Raw genomic sequence first — 21,704 nt, 5'->3', positions numbered from 1 at the left:
CAGCTCTTCTAAAGGATTACTTTATTAAATAAATACATTTTTTTAAAAACTGTATAATTTGCTTTTCCTCTAACTCTGTCTAAGCATTTTCTGGCTTTAGCAATAGAAGTAATAGAAGAGAAGAAGGATCATGTGATGTTTGGAACTGACTGTGTGCACAACATTACAAGTGGCCTAGAACAAACCACACAGGCTTGTGCACATTCGCTGTGGGCCTTTAGATGCAATCTTAGTTACTTCTGTCCAGTCTCCTTACAGCAGGCACTTACATGCCATCCACCAAGCCATCCACCAAGCCATCCACCAAGCCTTTTGTCCTGCAAAACAGGTGGTTCTTCACCAAGTTTAAGAGCACTTAAGCGTGACATTTTAAAACTCATGTTTGCTGTAAGCAACAAAATGCACTAAGAAGTGTCTGCATGCAAATATCACAGTAAAAGTGTTATAGTATGCAGAAGTGCAAAAAAAAAAAAAGGGTTGAAAAAACAGAATTATCAGGAAGGAGGGGGAAACTGCATCATTTAGGCTATTTTTAAATAAAAGGTCATCACTATGGTAAGCTTTTTGCTTTGCAGGCGGGATTTTAAAGGACAGCTTATAATTTGTCTGGAAAGAATGTACATCCAGTAAGAAGGAGGGTGGCAGGAGTTAGAGAACAGAGAGGAGCAGAGAAGTGGCAAGCATGGAACTAATGCAGTGATAGAAGTGCTGGGATGGGCAGACAGGGTGAGAGAGGTAAAGGGTAGTGAAGAAGTAACAGATTGGATGTTTGGAGGCAGAGGGGTGGAATAACTCTGAGAAGTGACTGGAAGGCTTGGACACACTGGCCACCAGACAGCCCCGCCTTGTATATACCCTGATGCACCTGTTGTTTTTCAGGAGCAAGACACACAGGAGGGTGGAGGGGGTGGGGTGGGATTCAGGAGAGGGGTCTCTGCTCTCTGTGACTCAGGAGAATCTGAGCAGGCACAGAGAGGGATAGCTAAAGCTGAGCAGGGACTTTGCAAAAGAGCAGAGGAGGGGGATGGGAGCTTTGCTATGAGTCAGCCGTGGCTAAAAAAGGAAGCTGAGCAACTTCCATTGGGGACCAGCCGGGTAAAATAAGCAGTGAAACAGCACTCTTCAGCCTGACCTCTCATTCCCCTTGAAACAGAACATAAGGTGGACAAGGACTTTGGGGAAGAAGTTGCATTTCACCTCCTGCTTGACGTGACATCATGCCATTCATATGAAACATTAAAAAAGGATGTCAGAACAGCTTTATTAAGGAAGATCTCACTTCTTATGATTTTAGGTATTGTTTCTTCTCTGATTGAATGAGATTTTTGTTACTTTTTTTTATTAAGCAGTAAATGAGGACATATGATGTCAAAACATCAACTCCAGTACTTTTTCTGTTTTTATGGCAACATTTTAGTGTCCTTCTTGTGGGCTACAGCAGAATTTCACTCACTCTGTGTTGGGTGACATAACAGAAGAGGTAGAGTGTCACTAGTGAAGTCCCTTGAACTCCCTTCAAGTCCTCAGAATAGAGCAGAACACCCAGCACTGCTCACCATGGTGAGAAATGTAGTAATCTGACCTGCATGGTATAGCTCTTCAGTTTATGTTGTGTGGTACACTTTAAACATAGAAGAGTGACGGTAAGGTCAGACTGACTTTGTTTTTCTCCTCGGTTCCATGTAATACAGTGTGATCAAAGCCATCAGTCTTTCTGACACGGTTATCATAAGAAATACCATCTCATGTAGTGTTGTAATGACCATCAGAGCAGTCTGGGCCTCTGCAACACTCCAAACACATCTAGTGTTGCACTCAGACTTGTGAAAGAAAACAATGTGAATGCAAAAAAATACTGGAAACAAGAAAGAAAGAGAAGAGTGGGGGTTATCCAATTGCAATCTATGAAATATGACCCCTCGGTCACTCTTTCCCCTCCTGGCCTGGCTGTGACAGGATTTTCAAAGTGTATAGTAGTATTATGCAGCTGCCTCTGATGAGGCCATAAGCTGATGAGCATAACTAACATCCTACCTTTGCAACAACATTGGCTTTGTTGTTCATCTGCAGTCTGAAATCAAAGACATTTTATGTCTGGATTCACAAGTACATATATAGATTTAAAATATCTTGTTTAGGTCATACAGAGTATCTGTTGGCACAATTAAAATGACACCTGATATCTTCAGTACACTGAACTTGTTCTCTGCTTTTGACTATCTCTATTTTAGCCATTGCTACCACCCTAGTGGGAGCCAAAAGCTTTTCGGGAGGCATTGACAATCAGCCTGTTTTGTTGATAAGTTATGAGGATGTATTGGCAAAGAGAGGCACAAAGTGTGCAGGACTTTTCACAGCTAATGGGATGGCAAGGTCTTGGAGTTGTGGTGCTGTGTAGGAGAGCCAGTGGACTGGGGTGCAGTGGGTGTGGGTGTGAAGGGTGGTTGGAGGTGGAACGCTGACCATGCTGGGACTTTGGTATGGCAGGGATGGGAGTCCTGGCATAAGAACATAGCCCACTGTGATTCTGGCTATCATGTTCCAGTCCTTACTAAACATGGAGCCCCTCAACAGCGCATACAACTCCACTGAGAACATTTAAAAGGATTTTCAATTAGTGCAGTCATCTTAAATTGTGTCAAGGCCACAGACACAGTTTTACATATAGATAGATAGATAGATAGATAGATAGATAGATAGATAGATAGATAGATAGATAGATAGATAGATAGATAGATAGATAGATAGATAGATAGATAGATAGAATCACCAATTAACTTAACCCCAGTAACTGCATGTCTTTGTCTACTACCTCACAGCAAGTCTTTCTGTGAGGGTCTTTCTGTGTGGAGTTTTGCATGTTCTCCCCGTGTTTGTGTGGCTTTTCTCCAGGTACTCTGTTTCCTCCAACAGTCTAAAGACAAAAGACATATAAAATGATATTTACAATAAACAGACAGATTGGTGACGTGAGAACAGGCTCTGGAGACTTTATGCTGAGATTAGAAGAGGAATCCAACATCTGTCTTTCATGGAGCGACTGACTTAGTCAAGCAGTCTAACAACTGACAACTGACATGTACTGTTAAATTGCAACAGCTGCTGTTGACATACATGCAATTTTTAATATTCATTTACTGATGTCATTCATGCAAGGACTAAAGGTCCCCATGAGGTTTATCCTAATATTCACCAATCAGCCACAACGTTAAACCCGCTGACAGGTGAAGTTCATAAGTCTGATCATGTTGTTTAAATGCAAAGTTCTGCTGGGAAAACTTGGGTCCTGGCATACCTGTGAATTTTCCTTTGACATGTAGGCTGCCACCCACCTAAACGTTGTTGCAAGCCAAGCACACACCCACCATGGCAACAGCACTCCCATGAGACAGCTGTCTTTCCCTATAGGACAACACACTACTAGTCACGGATGACTCAAATACGATGAGTCCAGCATCCAAACTACACAGATTCCAGTCCAGTCAAGCTTCCAGTGAATGTGTCAAGACAAACTCCATTCCATGGAGCCCCACACACAAATGCTAGACTGCCAAACACGTGTCCAAGTTCCAGTGTATCAGAGATGCTTTCCTGGCATGGGGGGTTGTCTATCCAGTAGTTGGCAGGTGAGTATAATGTTGTAGCTGATCTGTGTACATTATCTGTATGCTAAAGCAAAATCTCAGCAAAATAGATTATGAAACTAAGAGCTTTGTGTCACTGTGTGGTTATTCTCGCTTTCAGCTGTCTGATGTGGTGCATTCTGTGAAGGCAAAGTTAAGAAACAGTCTGGCCTTCAGGGCCAAAACAACCCAAAATGGAGCATACTTAGCAGTCATCCTCCTCATGCATAGCGCTTAAAAGAAGAATTAACAAGATGCCAAAGAAAATCCTGAAGAAAATCCAGTGGAAAAAAAAACATTACTCCACCTCCATGCAATCTAGCTCTTTGCTTCTTTCTTTGTGGCCAATAATAAAAACAGGTGGAGAGACAGCCACATTGCTGCTGCTGCTGTATGTGAATGAATTTAGATTAAAATCATAGCTACTGGTGAGTATTCACTGATGCATTTTGATGCACGATGTATTGTCTAAATACCTACAAAAAAAATCCTTCTATATTCTTCCAGAGTTTCTGCCTCCCCCTGTCACTGGAAAATGTGCTTTTACCTTTTTAAACATTTTTTGAACTTCATTTGGACACTTTTAGGCTATTTTCACATTCCTCCAAGTGAATACTGGTGATATGCATGTGTGAGCATGGTTCACTGACATGGCAACTACTTTAGCAAATAATGGTGATCCAATTCACAAATGTGATGCAGAAAGGGCAAAGATTGTGAGTCTGTATGGAGCAAATGGGCTTGTCTTGAGAGGCAAGCATGCATATTAATGATAACTAAACAGTAGCTTAGTTCTGTCAGTTATCAGGTGCAGAGGTCAGGCTGTCTCTCTTCAAGAGGTCAGACAGTATGGCCTTGTTTGTATATATCTGTAAAATAAATCTCACTACTCCCAAGCACCTCGAGGCGACTGTTTGTTGTGGTTTGGCAGAATATAGATAAAATTGAATTGAAGTCCTCTGTCCAATAAAGGCAAAAATTCCCCAATAATATAATAATAGTAGTAATAAAGCTATTAAATCGATGTGTGGAGCATGCTGAAATGCATAGCACACCTCTCTCATTTTATGAAAACAGCAGTCAGTCAGAAATTTGAATTTTGATACAATGATTAAATCATACACCTGTTCCCAGATCTGTTCCTTCATAGCATTTTTAGACCTGTGGCTATATTGGTTGTCCCATTGTTTCAAAGAATGTGTGAGCTCGCATTACTGCTGTACTCCACGCCTCACCAGTGTGTGTGTGTGTGTGTGTGTGTGTGTGTATGTGTGTTTGCATTTCTATTATGTCACAGTGATGATGTGACACTGGCAGGCAGGCTTACAGGGGCCTCAGTCCAACCATCCCCATCCATGCTGAACGTGCATAGTCACACTAGGTTGCCGAGAACCTCTGGATCACAGGGGGCTTCTGGATAGCGGGATTAGCTGGTGAGAGGAAACAGCTGAGGACTGTGTAGCATCAGCACTTGCTAATCAACACTCTCACCGCACACACATGCATGCACATCGCCACAATCTGTGGTTTCCCTTAGTAATCCCCTCCTCCTTTTTTTTTTCAGTCTACAGGGGTCAGACACCCACAAAGGCCCGGGCCCACAAAAGTCAAAAGGGGCCAGGGGGATTGAGGGTTGAGAAGAGGAGACAAAGGCAAACTGAAGTGCTTGGTCAAAGCTGGCAGGGCTGCTGAGTCATCACTGAGGCTGGATTAAACTAATACTTTGCAAACATTTCCTGTAAAAGTTGATGAGCTGTCTCTTTGAATTTGCCATGTTAATTTTGGAGAACATTTTAAACCAGTTTCTCCATTCCTCTGCTTCTACTGCATGTCAGAGAGCTCTGAAATATCCGAAACTGCCAGGTTCAGTTATGCAATTGCATCGACGTTCCTGCTTTTGCTGAGATCATTTGTGCATCTTGTTCCAGCTGGATTTGCAACACATACAGTACAACACATCCTTTCACATCCGGTATGATTGAATTTGCAGACCTCACTTGTGCACACATGCTCATAGTTTGAAATAAAAAAAAAATCAATCAGTAAAAAACTGTGCTGACGTAAAATGCAAGTCGATACATTACGGGCAAAATTGACCGACTGGTCTCTGAAGAGACTGTTAAACATAATAAAGAGGTCATGTACAGATAAACCACTAAGAGAGTTGCCCTATTTAAAGTTAGAATGCTGCAAGTTATGCAAGTTAAACATTTACTCCAACAATCAGAACCACATAATGTTGGCAAACTGTATCACAATGGTTAAGGCAACTTACAGAGTGACAGTAAAACAAAAGTAACTGCCAACACAAAATAACTCTAGAAAAGTTTAACACATGAATGCATCAAAAGGGCTTAGAGTCAACAGAATTCAACAGTAAAAATAAAGAGTTTGAAATAATTATTTGAATGATTATTTGAACTATTGTAAGTTTAGCCATCTGTACAACTGTATAAACCTATGATATGAAAAATGAAGCTTCTGAATCAAATGTATGGCTTACTCAGTTACATGAGCAGTTGTAATTCATATCTTTTGTAAATACATCATCTTTTTCTCTGGCTTTATTCTCTGAGAAATTTACACAGTATGGTAACCTTAGACCTGTTTGGACATGCACGACAATAATGGAAAGAAGAATAAATCCTGAGCTTTATGCGTCACTTTGTCAGCATGAAAACCATCCTGAAAGCAAAATGTTAACACTGGGGTCCTATTTCAGGATAGACTCAGCTATTTAAATACTGCAGTAATGCCACATATTAAAAATTTTTTGAAAAAAAGTTACACACAATTTGAAGTTGTATCATTTTTAATAATTTTTAACACAAAAGTGGGCATATTCAAGCCTTTTAAAACTGGAGATGGCATAAGGAGTAAAATATATGCAATCATGTGTATTATTATTTTGGCTTTATCAGCAATTTGCAGCTACTTATGGTCAAACTGCTATAAGACTCATTCAGTTTGATGCTTACTGCCTTACATCTTTTGCCAGCAAGGATCAGTGCTATTTGCAAACCACCTCTAGGGGCAGTGTTGTACTACTTTTTAAGAGATGATCTGTGTCCAGCAGGTTAGCGACCTGTACACTTCTAAATCTCTCCTGACGCTTTTGTATAGATTTTTTTTTTTTTTTAAGTAAAGCACTGGATAATGATTATTTGTTTGATTTTTCTTTAGAGGATGCTTTATTGTAATCCTGCCAAAGATCAATGGTCTAAATCACTTTTTCAGAAAACACAAAAAAACTGAACCAAATATTGAAAATATGATGATTTAGAGGAGAAAGAAAGTGTCCAAAAAAAAAAAAACAAAGACTGAGGCCATTATTTTAGTAAGGTGATGATATGATGGTGGTCAGTCAAATGCAGCTGAACAAATGTGTAACTCATCTACATTAATTGTGTGTGATGTATTTATATAACTGTCAGCCTTGGAGAAAAAAAAAACATCACAGTCCTGTAATTTAGAACAAATGTTTATTCAAATCAAGAGGAAGAACTAGACAAAAGGTTAAAGCATTCAGAACATAGTATATTCATAGAATACCTATACATCATCATGTTGGAAAAAAAAATGAGAATGAAGAAAATTCTTTGAGTAATATTGCACTTTGTTTCTAAAATGTTTCAGACCCCATCTCCTACATCCTTTCTCTCTGAACATTTCAGTTCCCACCTTGATCAGGTCGGGAATTTAGCTTAGTTTTGACACTGGACTACTCTGAGGCCCAAGCAAATGGACTATGGAACTGACCAACCTGAAACAAATATGTAAGCTTATTCATTACCGCATAGCTTGATTCAGTTTCCCTAAGATAAAATCCAAACAAAGAATCGCAAAACAAATACATGAGTTACCACAAAAGAAGTGTTTTGTCCCAGGTTACATAAATGTTTCTTGAAGGGGGGAAAGGGTGCTGATCAACAGCTGCCACTCCCTGGCCCGAAGGGGATCAGACAGATCAGGGAGACCAACTCAAAAGGTTGCTTTTTAAACTATAAAGAAAGCAACCTATCAATGCCCAGAAATACATGGAAAAATAGACAACCCTCATCAACTTCAGGGAAAAAAAAAACAAACAAAAAAAAAACACAATCAAGGCCTGTCCAAGATGTCTTTTTTTCAAAAGCAACACTCGCTTTGAAGGACTCTTTTCTCTTCCCTTTTTGTCCTTTTCAAAAAACAAAACATACAAGTGTTAACAAAGAGAAATGAGAAAAGTTACATAGACACTGAAGAATGGAGCATCATGATCAAGTCCTTCCTGTGTCAAGGCCACTAAGATAAGATCACTTTAATAATCTGCAGTTTGCTGAGCACTGTCAGAAGCTGTGTATTTAGTTGCCAGCTGGATCTTGATAAGAGCGTGCACACACTAAGCACACACTAAGTTGCCTTAGCTACATTTTGAAATGTAAACTTCAAAAAAAAAAAAAATGGTTTCTAATCTTAAAAAGACTGAATAAAGCATTAGCGTCCTACACAACACCATTTTACAGAAAGAAAAAAAAAGAATCCTGTAATACATGGTTATTACCAAGTAGTGTTTTTTTTTATCCAGACCTTCAGCATTGAATGCTACGTCTTTTGTTTCTCATTTCTTTATCTTTTTTTTTTTTTTTCTAAAAGTGCTGTTTATCATCCTTTCCTGACAGTGTCAAACCTCTGTTACAGCTGGTCTTTAATCTTGAATGAGTTAGGAAACCAATGTATTACTCATTTCAATTTACTACTACTACTCCTAATGATACTACATGTACTACTTGTTCTGACCAGCATGAACAGAAGTTCAGCAACATCCCCAGCGTTTCATTTGTGCTGGTTTTGCTTTCTTATTGCAAAAGCATTTTTCTTTCTTTCCTTTTTTTTGTAACTAGCATTCTGGCTTCACTGGTCTGGTAAAAATCTGTTACAGATGAAGTGGGCAAATGCAGCAGGACAAAAAGGGAATGTGATTCATCTCAAAAAGCTGCCTTGCTCCCCTACAAGTCTGTTCTCTCATTTTGGTAGTGAACAAAAACTTTTTTTTTTCCTTTTCTTTTCTTTTTTTTCTTTTTTTTTTTAGCAGTGCAATTAAAACAAAAGCCTCACAACATTTTCTTCCTTCCTTTTTCCTCTCAACTGTTTGGCGAGTGAGAGGACCACCTGAGACAGTGCTTGTTGGGCAGTTATGCAAGCCTGGCTTGCCCTGAGATTAGGAGTAGAGGGGCTGCAGACAATTTAGGGTGAGTCCCTCAACAGTGCACCACTTTATGTCTCACAAACACACACACACACACACACACACACACACACACACATACATACACACGGCCAAAAACATCTACACACGCATGCACGCCGCCAAGCACGCACTTTTCCCGTCAGCTTCTACTTGAGTGGCTAATGCAAGTCTGCAACCCTCCTAGTCCAAATCCAGAGCCACCACAAAACTAAACTGGTTACAAGCTATTCTATGACTGGAGCGAATACGAGAACGGAATAACTTGAAGAACTAAACTCAAGAGGAGGGAAACCACACTTAGATCCAAGCTTAGGAGGCAACACTGTAAAAAGCTTCCACGTGGAGATTAAGTGTGCTGCAGATGTTGTACGAGTACTGTCTAGTTGTTAGCCACAGGAAAATGAAAATTCTTAAACAACTTAAACAAATTCAGTGCATTGTTCTTGTACTTTTCAGTCTTTTTTTTTTTTTTTCCAAATCCTACTCCCAGCGATGCTCAGAGTTATGCAGATGACAGTCTCATAGTCTGGTGCGTTGCAAGGCTGAAACTAAACTATTAGTGATTCTTTTTTAAAACTCTCATTAAACAGAGCCACACACAACTCAAGTAAAGAACAAAATGTGCAAAACAAATCCCAAGTGAGGCAGAAGGACCTAGTCTTTGCTTTGTTGATGACTGTTGCTGCTGCTGAAAGCTTACTTTCAAGACTACAGTGGTAACACTTTTCTCTCTTCATCCCATTTTCTTAAGAGGAGTTCTGCTGATGAATGGACATGATAGGTCCTGTCCTTTGTGAGAGGAGCCAAGTCCTTATGTGCCACAGATACAGAAGAGTCACGGGTGAATAGGAGCTTGCCAGGCTGAGCCTTGGCAGTGCTTCTTTGTCACCGTCAAGACCATCACTAGGGCTCTCACTACTAGAGGGTTCCCCCCCACCCCCCATACAGAGTGGATACATGTTGATCTGTACATATGTCACCCTCAGCAAGCTGACACGGGAAAGAAAAGACACCCCGAACTAGTGACTCCCATTTCTCTTGCTGAGGGAAGGCAGGAACAGATTTGTCCAACCTAAATCACTTTTTCTTTTTTGTTTTTTTTGGTTGGATATTCTTGTTTTTCTCTTGATGTCAACAGCATTTTGTGAATGCAGTCAACTGAGAAAATAATCAAAGTTGAGCCTTACAGGCAGGTTCCTTTGAGTTTCCCCAAGTAACTCAGGGGAATTGCTGGAATATCCTCAGCGTGATGGACAAGCATCAAGCCTACGCTCCTCTGTATGGCTGGCGTGATCTGGGTTAGGATCAATCTGGAGTGGGGAAAAAAAAAAGGGGGGGGGGGGGGGGGGGGTTATTTATAGAAACAAACTGTTTTGAGTTTCTAAAGAAAGATAATTTGTCATTTGGTGCTTGCCTCAGAGTACAGAGGAGGGGGCTGGAAGCGGAACTCGTGAATATAGGCAAAGAGAGGTCCTTCCAGCTCCTCTCGGGCCGCTGGGGCATCCAAACAGCTCTGCCTCTGCTCTTCTGTCACAATTTCTGCATAGCTTGGAGGAGCTGCAAATGAAGATGAAACAACACTTCAGCATCCTTGCGATTATGACCCCCTGCGAGTATTTATTAAAACAGAAAAAAAAGAAAATGTGCCTCATGACAAGGAGATCCAACCTACCTTCTGGCCTCTCAGGCAGACCCATGCCCAGCCAGCTCATGCTGCACTGGCTGCTGACGCTTGAGGTGCGGGAGCCAAATGGGTGAAGAGGGATGGTTCCGATGACAAGAGGCAGGTTCAGGGACAGGTTGATCGCCCCAGGTATGTCCACATACACCTGAGACAGACATGAGAACACCACTACAGTTTAGCAAATGCAATCAATCAATCAATCAATCAATCAATGCAAGTCCTGCAGGGCTGCAGGGGTATAAAAATGTAAATGGGCTATGGTCATGCTAATAAAGGAGTCTGCAGCTGAGCTGTCAGCACAAAATGAAATGGCTCTTTTATTCACTAATAAGTACTCTAACCAGGACTGGATCAGGCATGTCTTTGACAATAACTGGGTCACTGTTGGGAGGTCAGTTGCTTACACAAGGTATGAGCAACCTAGTGTCTCTGTTCATAGGGTAAAGCACCCTGATGGCAGGTGTTGCCACAGATATTCTAGGCTAATGCTCTTAGCAGCATGTGGAGATAACAGCTGGTGCAATCCAAGGCCTAGATTTGGCAATGTGAGCTGAGTCAGCTAGGTGCTTTACCAGAAGAGATACTGACTTACTAGGAAAAATTATACCAGCAACGGCACTGAAAACAGATGATAACAGTGGAAAGGGCAGAAGACTGTACTGCAAGCAGCAACACTTGTGCTTCCAAACCCACAATATCTGGACAAACACTGAAATATTATGTGAAATTGTTCCAAACAAATCACTACTGTGCTCACCATGAGCGAGTACTCCACTCTGATAATGCTGCAGTCCAGGATGGAGGGGGAGACAGGTGGGATCTTCAACATCTTTCCATTCCAGGTCTCAGTTTTGCCCGAGGACAGAGATTCTCCCCGCAGGTTAGCCACCAGCTGCTTGACCTCCTTCATCTTCCCTTTGGCATAGAAGGTCTGAGTCTGGTAGATGGCCGCCTTTGGCACTACCATGCGTGATGAGCAGTTCTCTATCTCAGCAAAGATCTGGATTGACTCCCCTACAGAGTTAAGAGACAGAAAACCGGTTAACGGAAGGTTCTCTAAATTTACTTATCCAGTGTGTTTTTACTAATCAATACACAGGCTGCCGGGATTGGAGCTTCCATTTCTGGTTAAGAAAGGAGATAGTTAAGAAAGTCCTTAATTATTCATTTATTCTTACCTGGGGTATATCCCTTCCTCTCAATTTTGGCACTTAGGGAAATAGGACCTGAGGTGCAGAACCAACAGCAAAGCGTCTTGTCTTTTGTGCCGGCCTGTGGTGACTAAGGAAGGGAGGAAACAAAAAACATGCACAGATGCATTACTTAAAATTTGTAAATTTTGCCCCTTTTTTTGCCACAATAAGAGCTAGGCTGATAATCATGCACGAGCTTATAGCTGTTGCTATTTATTATAATAAATGAATGTTTTCAACACTCATTTCATATTTATTTTTCCATAATTCAGGGCGCGTACAGCCCAACCTGCTGAAATTCCCCATAATTAGGAAGATAATGCCCAAAGTGACTCATACTACATTTTTATTTCCTTCATTCAGTGCCATCACCAGCTGAAAGGCTTATTCACTGCCAAGTGAATCAAGTCATGAGCTTACCAGCAGTAATGGAGTGTTGATGTCGATGTGCTCAAAGACTGTAAATTCTTTCTTGGTCTTCATGGGTAGGAGCCATGGCCTGTGGAGTTCTGCCTTTACCCAGTAGCGCACGCTGCCATGCTTCCCTTCGAAAGAGGTAGCCAGAGGTCTGCGGGAACAGAGCAGAGCAGGAGAGAGGGGGGAAAGGGTTATGATCACTGCACAGCCAGATATTATCTGCAGGCCTGTGAATATGACTAGGACACTTACGTCTGTGGAAGCTCAAGGCTGAATGCATACTCATGTCTTCCTGAATGGATAGTGGTGAGTCCTTCTTCGGAGTTATCATCGTCTGAAAAACAAGGAGGACAATAGTCCAAACACATATATACCATACCTGCGTAAAATGCTCTACGAAGGCATCTGAAAGTCATACCAAAAACACAGGGTGGGGGAGACAAAAGAGAATAAAAAGGATTTTACTATAATATCTGTCCGTTTAAAAAAATGTTAATTATTGAGAGATAAACAGTACACCAATATTTAGAGAAAACTAAAGGAAGTTGATTGTTTCGCGGTGTCAGAAACGGAGCCTGCAAGATTTATTTATTTTTTATTTTTAGTTTTTTTTTTCCAGGAACAAAGAACTGCATCAAAGAGATCTCACATACGATGCAAATGCATCGAGGCCACTACGGGCTTTGTGGGGCTGCAACAAGAATCTTAATCTGCGCATAACTCGGTCACACGTACGGGAAACTGTTAGGATTTTACCCCCGAATAGAATGAAATGATTTTATTTTTCAAAAGGATAGTGCAATTTCCAGTCCAGAAACTGCTTATTAAATTTTTATAAATAAGTTATTTTTTTAATTATTATTATTTACAGTCAACAACAAAGAGTGCATTTTGTTTTGTTTTTTTTTTAAAGAGCTGGATGAACAGCCAGGGTGCGCTTCTGCCAGCTCAGCACTGCCCCCCTCCCCTCCCGCACCAGCCGTGTGGTAAACAAGTGCGGAGCTGTCACTCAAACGGCAGACTCCAGCAGGAGGAGACCGGCCTAAACCGGAGCGAGCAGCTTCCTACAGCCACCCTGCCTTCATTACGCATTCACTGTGCGACACCGCAGTACCTGCTACGAGGCAACAAGGCATCAGAGACACTGCTCCTACCAACAACCGCACCGTTTTCCCCACTTTGATCTCATTGGAAATCTTTAGATTTTATTCAGTTATTATATCTGTGTCACAGTTATGTTTATGAATGATCACATTTGCCAGAGAGCTCAGTTGCTGTTTCTCTCTGTAAATATTAAGGCTTAATTGCCCTGCTTTTTTTTTTAATGCAAAAAAAAAAAAAAAAAAAAAAAAAAAAGACCACTAGCCAAGCAGTAGTCAGTTAAACTGCCACACACGACAATTAATATTATTATATATATTATTTCGTCTGGTATACAGGCGAATAAGCATAAACCTAATTTTATATTGTAGCACAATACACGTTCACAGAGGGAATAAATGGAAACAAAGTATTAGCGCTGCAGCTCTTTGTACGTTCCAAACTCCACGTACTTTCATTCAGCAGTTACGCTTTGCAGCTTTTTTTCTTCCCTGAAAAGTTGCAGAATATTCTGTCTGCAGGATAATGATGTCATCGCCACACATGAACATCTCAGCCAATGGCAGGACGCCGGAGGTAGGGGGCCTGCGTCTTTGCTCCGCCCTCCTCCGGTCTAGTTTTCTGAACAGGATTGAACCGCTTTGAACAATAGGGGGAAACTTAAGAAAAGCTACAAAGAAACGCTCTATATGGTGCAGCTCCGCGATGAAACATCGTTACAAAGCTTCTAGCCACTGCTTTATTTCTCTGCGTCTAAAAAAAAAAGGAAGCAAAAACAATACAAGTCTCCCGCTGGATGTTAAATACTTTGAAAAATACAGCTTGCTGAGCTGCTGTCATTCATTCTGACATCTTGACACAAACAAGCAACCATGGAGCTGCATGTCAAAACACACCAGCGCCATCAAGAAAAATGCAGCGATATGAAAGTTGATTAACTTTTAATCGTGCCTATCACTTTTGTTATCCTTCAGCTACACCTTCTAGTGAGCCTGATCCCCACAACCAGCACTAAGAGCATCTCACTCATCAGGTCCTACAAGAACTTATGCTGGGAAATGAAGCCAAAAAACCAAGTCCTTACCTCTCTCGTGTCCGATTAATATATCTTTGTGGTTTAGATATTCCACTTCTTCTGTGTAGTTTTGCGTGTAGGCAGTGTTGGATCCAGCATTTCTCGATTCAGTCCAACGAACTTTTGCAAATCCTTTCGCGTGGATTTTGAGAGATTTCACGCGGATTTCTCCGGTGACTTCGATGATCACCCTCCCTGAGACACAGTCCCCGCTTGAGAAAACGGGAACATTGCTGTCATTGAGACAGTCATAGCTTACTGTGAAGCTCTTTACCTTTCCTAGCACCATGATGGAAAGAGGCTACACAGACCTTGAAATACTAAAAAAAAAAAAAAAGAAAGAAAAAATCACTGAAAAAACAATCTCATATAGCCGTGTTTTTTTTACACTGATCAGTAAACCACCCCTGCAAAAAGCAGCAGGCACGATCAGTGGCTTCTTCGAGGGCAATTCATTGAGATCTGTGGAAGCTGTGTAACAGCAACTGATGCTGTTATCATCCGCCTATCTGCTCGCTAGTCTCCAGTCAGACAAGGAAACCCCCGTAGCTCAGCGCACTTTAAACGACGGGGCAGTTTGGGGAAAAACAACCTCTGAGCGCATGCGCAAGGGCTTCACTGCCCCCTCCTTCCGCCTTCTGGAACAAGTGTGACACAAAACCAGATGATAAGTATAGTCAAACAGCTGAAAGACTACACAAAGAAATGCTCACCAAAAAATATAGTTTTATTTTCGAGGCTTTAAATCTGATTTGCTGCATTAAAAATACACGAATTGAGCCACCAAAAACTATCACCCACAACTTATTTCCAGACTTGTAATTCAAACAGGGAGAGAAGAAATTTAGCCCCTCGGTTTTAATGAAATTACAGATGCCCTGTCTTGATGGTATGTGATGCAGCAACGATTCATAGATCATACATCACCTCTGAATCCTCTTATAAGTCTACAGCTCTGCAGCCCCAGCCCTGCATAGGCGTTTGGTCTTTGTGCACACGAAGCTGCGATGTAGTCCAAACAAATAGTTTCACACTATCAGAGTTATTGTAGCGTCTGCATCTGTGCACAGTCAAGAAAATGAGAAGAGCTCCATTTTGGGTGATGCTTGCAGCACCGCCCGTGTAGTAATGCTTCATTCTATTTAGGCCAATGATCTAAGATAAATAACAACCAGCTCCCTTTATGTTCACAAATATATCAAACTTATTATTTTTGTAATAAGATCAAATAAATTCATGATATGGCAGTCATCATCATTGTGTTGAACTCCCAGTTTAAAGAAAAACAACTCTGAGGCTCAAGACGCCACCCCGTGGCCATCATTGTTCCTGAGACGGGCTGCAGTATCACCTGTTGAACGTCACTATAACTTACTGTTGCTTTCAAGCAACTGCTAGTACGGGCCGACAGACATCATTTCAGTTCAATCTTATAATTACAGGGTATAATAGTATTTCGTAATATCATACTATTTAGAGACTTTTTTTAGAGAGCCTTTAAAAGTTACAGAAAGAAATTGTGATATCCGTCTGTGTAGGTTTACAATAAAGACTAATTAAACATGAATTGTGTTGATTAAGATTTAAATCCATTCTTTTTTTTTTTTTTTACTCTTATCTAAGTCAGCGTGGAAGTGGACTGGAGCTAATCCTAGTTAAGATTCAGGATAATATATTTACTAGTATATATATATTTTTTAAATGAACCAGTTATTTTATGTAACTATTCCTTAACCCAAATAAATATGTAGTTTCCTTATATGCATTTGGACATATATATTTATTATTCGATTAATAATTTGGGAGTTTAAATGCATCAGTAGTGTGAAATTGAGGTCGAGCCGTTTTCTGATGCTTAGATAAATGCTGCCCTCTACAGTTGGCAATTTGTCCTTACATGTTAATGAGGGAGACGATTTGATTTGTGTCCTTCCTGTTAAGTTTTCCTCATCTCCTGCTGGTGTTGAAATGATTGACACTAAGGTTAATTATAGGGTGTCAAATATTTGTTTTTTTTATCATTTCTCGGTAAAGCATATACGGTCAGTTTCCTTGCAAGTTAAAACACCAAAAAAAAGTAATCTCTTATTTTGAAAGCGTAACCGGGATGTGTATAACATGTCACTCTGAAAACTAAGACGCTTGTAGGCAAAGAGGAACTTTGTGGTCGTCCGCTCTGATAAGTCGGGTGCATTTTCTTTTGCGTCTTTAACTGCAGGAGGACACAAAGTTGTCATGAACATAATAGTGTTGGGTTTCATTTTCCTTTCTCAGCAATATGGTCAAAGTATTTGCCAGAAAGCAGCCATGCCCAACATTGTGATGGTGATGAGCGATGCATTTGTAAGTATGAATTAAATTTCGGTGCTTTATTACTAGATAGTAACGCTTATTATGTTAAAACAGAATAAGAAAACTGTATTATCAACCAAGATTAAACATCATAAAAAGATACTTTGTATTTTGTGGTTAACTCTCTCCTTGACTGTATCTTGAGCTGCATGTCAACTTTTGTGTCTCTTGAGGATGGCCGATTGACCTTTGACCCTGGCAGCAAACTTGTACAACTGCCATACACAAACTATCTCAGGGAGCTCGGCTCCACCTTTCTTAACGCTTACACCAACTCACCCATCTGCTGCCCTTCCAGAGCAGGTGAGTGACAGAGTCGCCCACTAAAATGCACTTGAATTGATTTTTAAATTGAACGCTGTAAGTCAGCTGATTCAACTTTGCTTGCAGCAATGTGGAGCGGTCAGTTTGTTCATCTCACTCAGTCATGGAATAACTACAAGTGCTTAGATACGAATGCAACCACGTGGATGGATCTGCTGAAGAAGAATGGGTATCGTACCAAGATGATAGGAAAGCTGGATTATACCTCTGGGGCTCACTCTGTCAGGTACTGTCATAAATGCAAGGTTGAGCATGTAGCATGGTCTCAGTAGGAAAACACCGTTACTTACCTCTTCTCCTTTCTCTTTACTAAATTAAGATTGATATTACGCACACACACACACAAGGGAAAAAAAAATGCCAGTGACCCACTGCATGACTAAGCTCTAACAGACTGTCTATGTTGGCATTTTTTTCAGAACGGTGTATTTCATCCTTTTTTTAATGCTTGTTTCACATGTTTCCACTTCCTGTTTTTGTACATCTCCTGCAGTAATCGAGTTGAGGCTTGGACACGAGATGTCCAGTTCCTCCTGAGCCAGGAGGGCCGGCCTGTTTCTGAACTTGTTGGGAACAAGTCGACCGTAAAGATCATGAGCAAAGACTGGAAAAACACCGATGAGGCTACGCAGTGGATCCAGCAGACAGCCGCATCTTCACACGAGCCTTTTGCTCTTTACCTCGGCCTCAATTTACCTCACCCGTATAAAACTGAATCCCTCGGGCCCACCGCAGGGGGATCCACCTTCCGTACGTCACCATACTGGCTCACAAAGGCATGCTTCTTCCATCCCTTATTTTTGAATGCACTCTGTCTGAAAATCACTTTGGGAAAACAAATTTTTGCTTTTTTTTTCCAAACACAGGTGAATTCTGACCTCATCTCTGTTCCCAAATGGTTGCCTTTGGCTGCCATGCACCCCGTTGACTACTACTCCACCTTCACCAAAAACTGCAGCGGCGTTTTTACTGAGGATGAAATCAAAAGCATTCGGGCCTTCTATTATGCCATGTGTGCCGAAGCGGACGCCATGCTGGGTTAGTTGACAGCAGTAATTCACTACAGTCTGGTCTCACGTCTGGTATTTAGTACTGAACAAGATGGTTTGAGGTCAGACAAGCTGTCTCAATGAAGAAGCCCAAACATGCCAGCAACAGTGTTTTCTTTGAGCTTACAAAGGTAATCTAGAAAAAAAAAATGCAAACCATCATTTTTACAGGATTCCAACATGGAGAGCTAAAGCGTAGTAGTTTTACAGAAATGCTGTCTGTGACGCTGTTTGCCACCACTTTATTGGGTTCTCCTTCTCACTGTGTTTTGAATGTTTTTTTTAAGAGAAAACCCCAAAATGGGTTACCACTTACTCTGTCTTCCACATGCTCTGTGTCACCAGGTCAAGTGATTTCTGCTTTGAGAGAGTCCGGCATGCTTAACAGCACAGTTGTGATCTTCACGGCTGACCATGGAGAGCTAGCCATGGAGCACCGGCAGTTCTATAAGATGTCAATGTTTGAGGGAAGTTCCCACATTCCCCTTCTCATCATGGGGCCTGGGCTTATCTCTGGCCAGGAGATCAACCAGCTTGTATCTTTGGTTGATCTCTATCCCACTGTGCTGGGTAAGAAGGCAGACAGACAGCATAGGATTTAAAAAAAAGAAAAGAAAATCCTATTAGAATTATGAATCATTAAAATATCAGTTGAATCGCAGCGTTAATGTGCCGTAGCAGTTACAATATGAAGGGATTTAAACTGTCTGACTTTTTTATTTGTCTGCTCCCTTTATGGGCCGCCACAGTGGATCATCTGCCTTCATCTCACCCTATCCTTAGCATCTTCCTCTGTTACACCAGCCCTCTGCACGTCCTCCTTCACTACATCCACGAATCTCCTCTGTGGTCTTCCTCTTTTCCTCCTGTCTGGCAGCTCCATCTTCAGCAGCACTTTGTCCCATATATCCACTATCCCTCCTCTGCACATGTCCAAACTATCTCAGCCTCACCTCCCTAACTTTGTCTCCAAACTGCTCAGCCTGACCTATCCCTCTGATGTACTCATTTCTAATCCTGCCCACCCTGGTCACTCTCACTGAAAATCTTAACATCTTCAACTCTGCTGCCTTCAGCTCGGCCTCCTGTCTTTTTGTCAGTGCCACCACCACCGCCTCTGTATGACTACTGACTGTAAAAACAACAGAATAAAAGCACCAGTAGATATTGATTTGATTATTTTAATGTGAAAATTGTAACATATTTTTGTGGTTTGCAGACATTGCTGGTATTTCAGCTGTAAGAAATCTAAGTGGCCAGTCCCTCCTTCCTGTGCTGTCCAAGTCCACTGCCTTTTCTAGCAAACAGCACAGAGCCTGGGTATTCAGCGAATATCACGGTTGTAACGTCAATGCCTCGACATACATGCTGAGAAGTGGTCGGTGGAAGTACATCACATATGCAGATGGCCTGAGTGTTTCCCCGCAACTCTTTGGTGAGCCCCAAGCTTCACACACTAACTTCAGTTAGTCTTCATAGCCTTTCATCAAGAAAACAACAGTATAACACTAGTGTCTGTTCCTCTTTTGCAGATCTTACTCTGGACAATGATGAACTTCACAATGTGGTTCACAAATTCCCAGATGTGCAAGCACATCTGGACAAGCTGTTGCGTAGCATCGTGGACTATCCTAAAGTGTCTGAAGCTGTTCATGTCTACAATAAAAAAGCATTTGGTGCATGGCGGCTTAGTTTGGGGAGAAACTATAGCCAAGTCATTGCTAACCTCAGGTGGCACGTGGATTGGCAAAAGGATGTGTTAGCCAATGAGAGAGCCATTGATAAGTGGCTCTCTGGGTCTTAGTGATATTTTATGCCTTTAAGAATGCATTACTTTTGGTGTCTACTATAACAAACTGGAACTTCACTTTGCTGAAAGTTGGATGTTTGTGTGAGTCACTGATGTGTTCTATGGTGTTTCATGTTATCTGCAGAGGTTACAATGACGACTAACCCAAGAATGTTGATTTTCATGTCATAGGTTCACAGTGTGATGCACTACAGTCTGACATCTCTGTCAGTCTCCCCTAAACACAAATTCCCAACATTGTTTCAGGGATTTTTAATGAGTTTCTTTGTAATATAGTTTAAATTCCTTCTATTGTCCTTTAAAGTCAATATATGTTAATATATATCTTGTATTTATTTTTTTGCTGCTTTTCCTTATCTGAAATATAAGTTTTTATTATCACTCAGATTGTATCTGCATATTCTGAAGTGGAACCAGTGTTCCAGTTTAACTGGTGATCATGTTGTCTGGTGATGTTTGTTTACATTCATATTTTTCCACAGATTATAATTAATTTAAACAGAGTAGTCATGGGGACTTTATTTTTTCCCTTTAAGTAATTAAGTACAAAGCAATAAATGTCTTTAACAGTGGAACCAGCTCCCTTAATGCATGCACTAAATCTGTCAGAAAGGAAATTCACCGGAGAAAAAAATAAAACTGGATTTGTGGTTATGTTTGTAAAGAACTACACTATATTGCCAAAAGTATTTGCTCATCTGCCTTCACATGCATATGAACTTGAGTGACATCCCATTCTTAACCCATAGGGTTTAATATGATGTTGGCCCACCCTTTACAGCTTCAGCTCTTCTGGGAAGGCCTTTAGGAGTGTGTTTATGGGAATTTTTGACCATTCCTCCAGAAACGCATTTGTGAGGTCAGACACTGATGTTGGACGAGAAATTTGCTAACCTCTGTGCATTAATGTGCCTCAGCATCCGCGGATCCCGCTCTGTGATTTTACATGGCCTACCACTTCATGGCTGAGTTGCTGTTGTGTGTGGTTTGCGAGCTGCACAGTGGCAGACAGGACAACACTCAGGGTTGTCACCACTGCCCAGAAGACCACTGATCGCCCTCTCCCCTCCCTGAAACTTTCTAAATTTACCTTGCCCAACTTTTCAGTAGTCACACTTATTTTGTAAAGTAACTTCAGTATTTATTGTCAAATCTTTGCTCAAATGCACTACTCATATAATAATTCAAACTATTACAAAGGCAATAGATTACATAAGACATTAATTATTTTATTAAAAATATGGTAACATGCTTAAAATTAGAGTAACAGGGTTACACAAGTTAACATGGCTCAATGGATACATCACTTTTATTTGTAGATTATGACAAACAAATACTCAGGACGACAGAAATGTTGTTTGGTAATATTTTATATGTTTTAAACATATTTGTGATGTGTATTTCATATGTATGGTAACAAGGTTTCAAATCACTGCTAGCAATAGTGTTTTCTCAGAAAAAGATGCGAGCTGACTGAAAGCCAAGGACAAATGTATTTTATATAAATAAAAGAAGGGAAACTTTGAAATTAATTTGTCTTCTTTCGGTAATATGGGTAACAAGGTTGTACTTTTTCAACAATTAGATTTACATTTTGTCTCAGGACAAGTGTACTTTACACAACAAATGTTTCTTTTAGTATTTTGTGCATGGATTATTTTCAAATTCATGTGTGTCACAGAAAATGTCCTGCAATGTAGAATAGCCCACCTTATATTTGAACGATGTCCTAAATTTCGTCAAATTTCACGACGATCTGGGGACACAGACTGTTAACAACGCTCACCGAGTAACGTCGATCTCCGAAGCTGGAACGCCGCCTTGAATTTAATTTGAAAATCCAGTG

At 40.8% G+C, this 21,704-nt stretch overlaps 2 protein-coding genes across 3 annotated transcripts; one reads left to right on the top strand and one right to left on the bottom strand.

Moving 5' to 3' along the window:
- Window positions 1–7,088: 7,088 nt before the first annotated feature.
- arrdc3a (arrestin domain containing 3a) lies at window positions 7,089–14,866 on the bottom strand. 2 transcript variants are annotated; one of them, XM_030738383.1, is made up of 8 exons: window positions 14,333–14,866; window positions 12,400–12,481; window positions 12,151–12,298; window positions 11,716–11,818; window positions 11,295–11,551; window positions 10,526–10,682; window positions 10,268–10,410; window positions 7,089–10,163 (listed from the first exon to the last, which is right to left on the bottom strand). In XM_030738383.1, exons 1-8 carry the CDS (start codon window positions 14,610–14,612, stop codon window positions 10,095–10,097), a joined length of 1,239 nt encoding a protein of 412 aa, XP_030594243.1. In that variant the 5' UTR covers window positions 14,613–14,866; the 3' UTR covers window positions 7,089–10,094. The 2 variants fall into 2 exon arrangements, with proteins under 2 accessions (XP_030594243.1, XP_030594244.1); XM_030738384.1 differs by having other exon boundaries at window positions 8,186–10,163; window positions 12,400–12,552; window positions 14,333–14,469.
- A 1,597-nt stretch (window positions 14,867–16,463) lies between these two features.
- On the top strand, window positions 16,464–21,390 carry arsk (arylsulfatase family, member K). Its single transcript, XM_030737838.1, has 8 exons — window positions 16,464–16,666; window positions 16,849–16,978; window positions 17,066–17,225; window positions 17,493–17,775; window positions 17,866–18,037; window positions 18,394–18,618; window positions 19,268–19,483; window positions 19,581–21,390. Exons 1-8 carry the CDS (start codon window positions 16,559–16,561, stop codon window positions 19,850–19,852), a joined length of 1,566 nt encoding a protein of 521 aa, XP_030593698.1. The 5' UTR covers window positions 16,464–16,558; the 3' UTR covers window positions 19,853–21,390.
- Window positions 21,391–21,704: the final 314 nt, after the last annotated feature.

The sequence above is a fragment of the Archocentrus centrarchus genome, chromosome 9 (assembly GCF_007364275.1).
Source record: "Archocentrus centrarchus isolate MPI-CPG fArcCen1 chromosome 9, fArcCen1, whole genome shotgun sequence".
NCBI lineage: Eukaryota > Metazoa > Chordata > Actinopteri > Cichliformes > Cichlidae > Archocentrus > Archocentrus centrarchus.
This window is presented reverse-complemented; position numbering and strand designations above follow the sequence as displayed.

What these genes read in the sequence shown, in the direction of transcription:
- arsk (XM_030737838.1), top strand. Translation starts at nt 16,559, where the DNA reads ATGAACATAATAGTGTTGGGTTTCATTTTCCTTTCTCAGCAATATGGT. An exon ending in CTGCTGCCCTTCCAGAGCAG is followed by an intron (nt 16,979 to 17,065) that starts GTGAGTGACAGA and finishes CTTTGCTTGCAG; the next exon opens with CAATGTGGAGCGGTCAGTTT. An exon ending in CGAAGCGGACGCCATGCTGG is followed by an intron (nt 18,038 to 18,393) that starts GTTAGTTGACAG and finishes CTGTGTCACCAG; the next exon opens with GTCAAGTGATTTCTGCTTTG.
- arrdc3a (XM_030738383.1), bottom strand. Translation starts at nt 14,612, where the DNA reads ATGGTGCTAGGAAAGGTAAAGAGCTTCACAGTAAGCTATGACTGTCTC. An exon ending in TCAACACTCCATTACTGCTG is followed by an intron (nt 11,819 to 12,150) that starts GTAAGCTCATGA and finishes TCCCTTCCTTAG; the next exon opens with TCACCACAGGCCGGCACAAA. An exon ending in CCCCTCCTCTGTACTCTGAG is followed by an intron (nt 10,164 to 10,267) that starts GCAAGCACCAAA and finishes TCCCCACTCCAG; the next exon opens with ATTGATCCTAACCCAGATCA.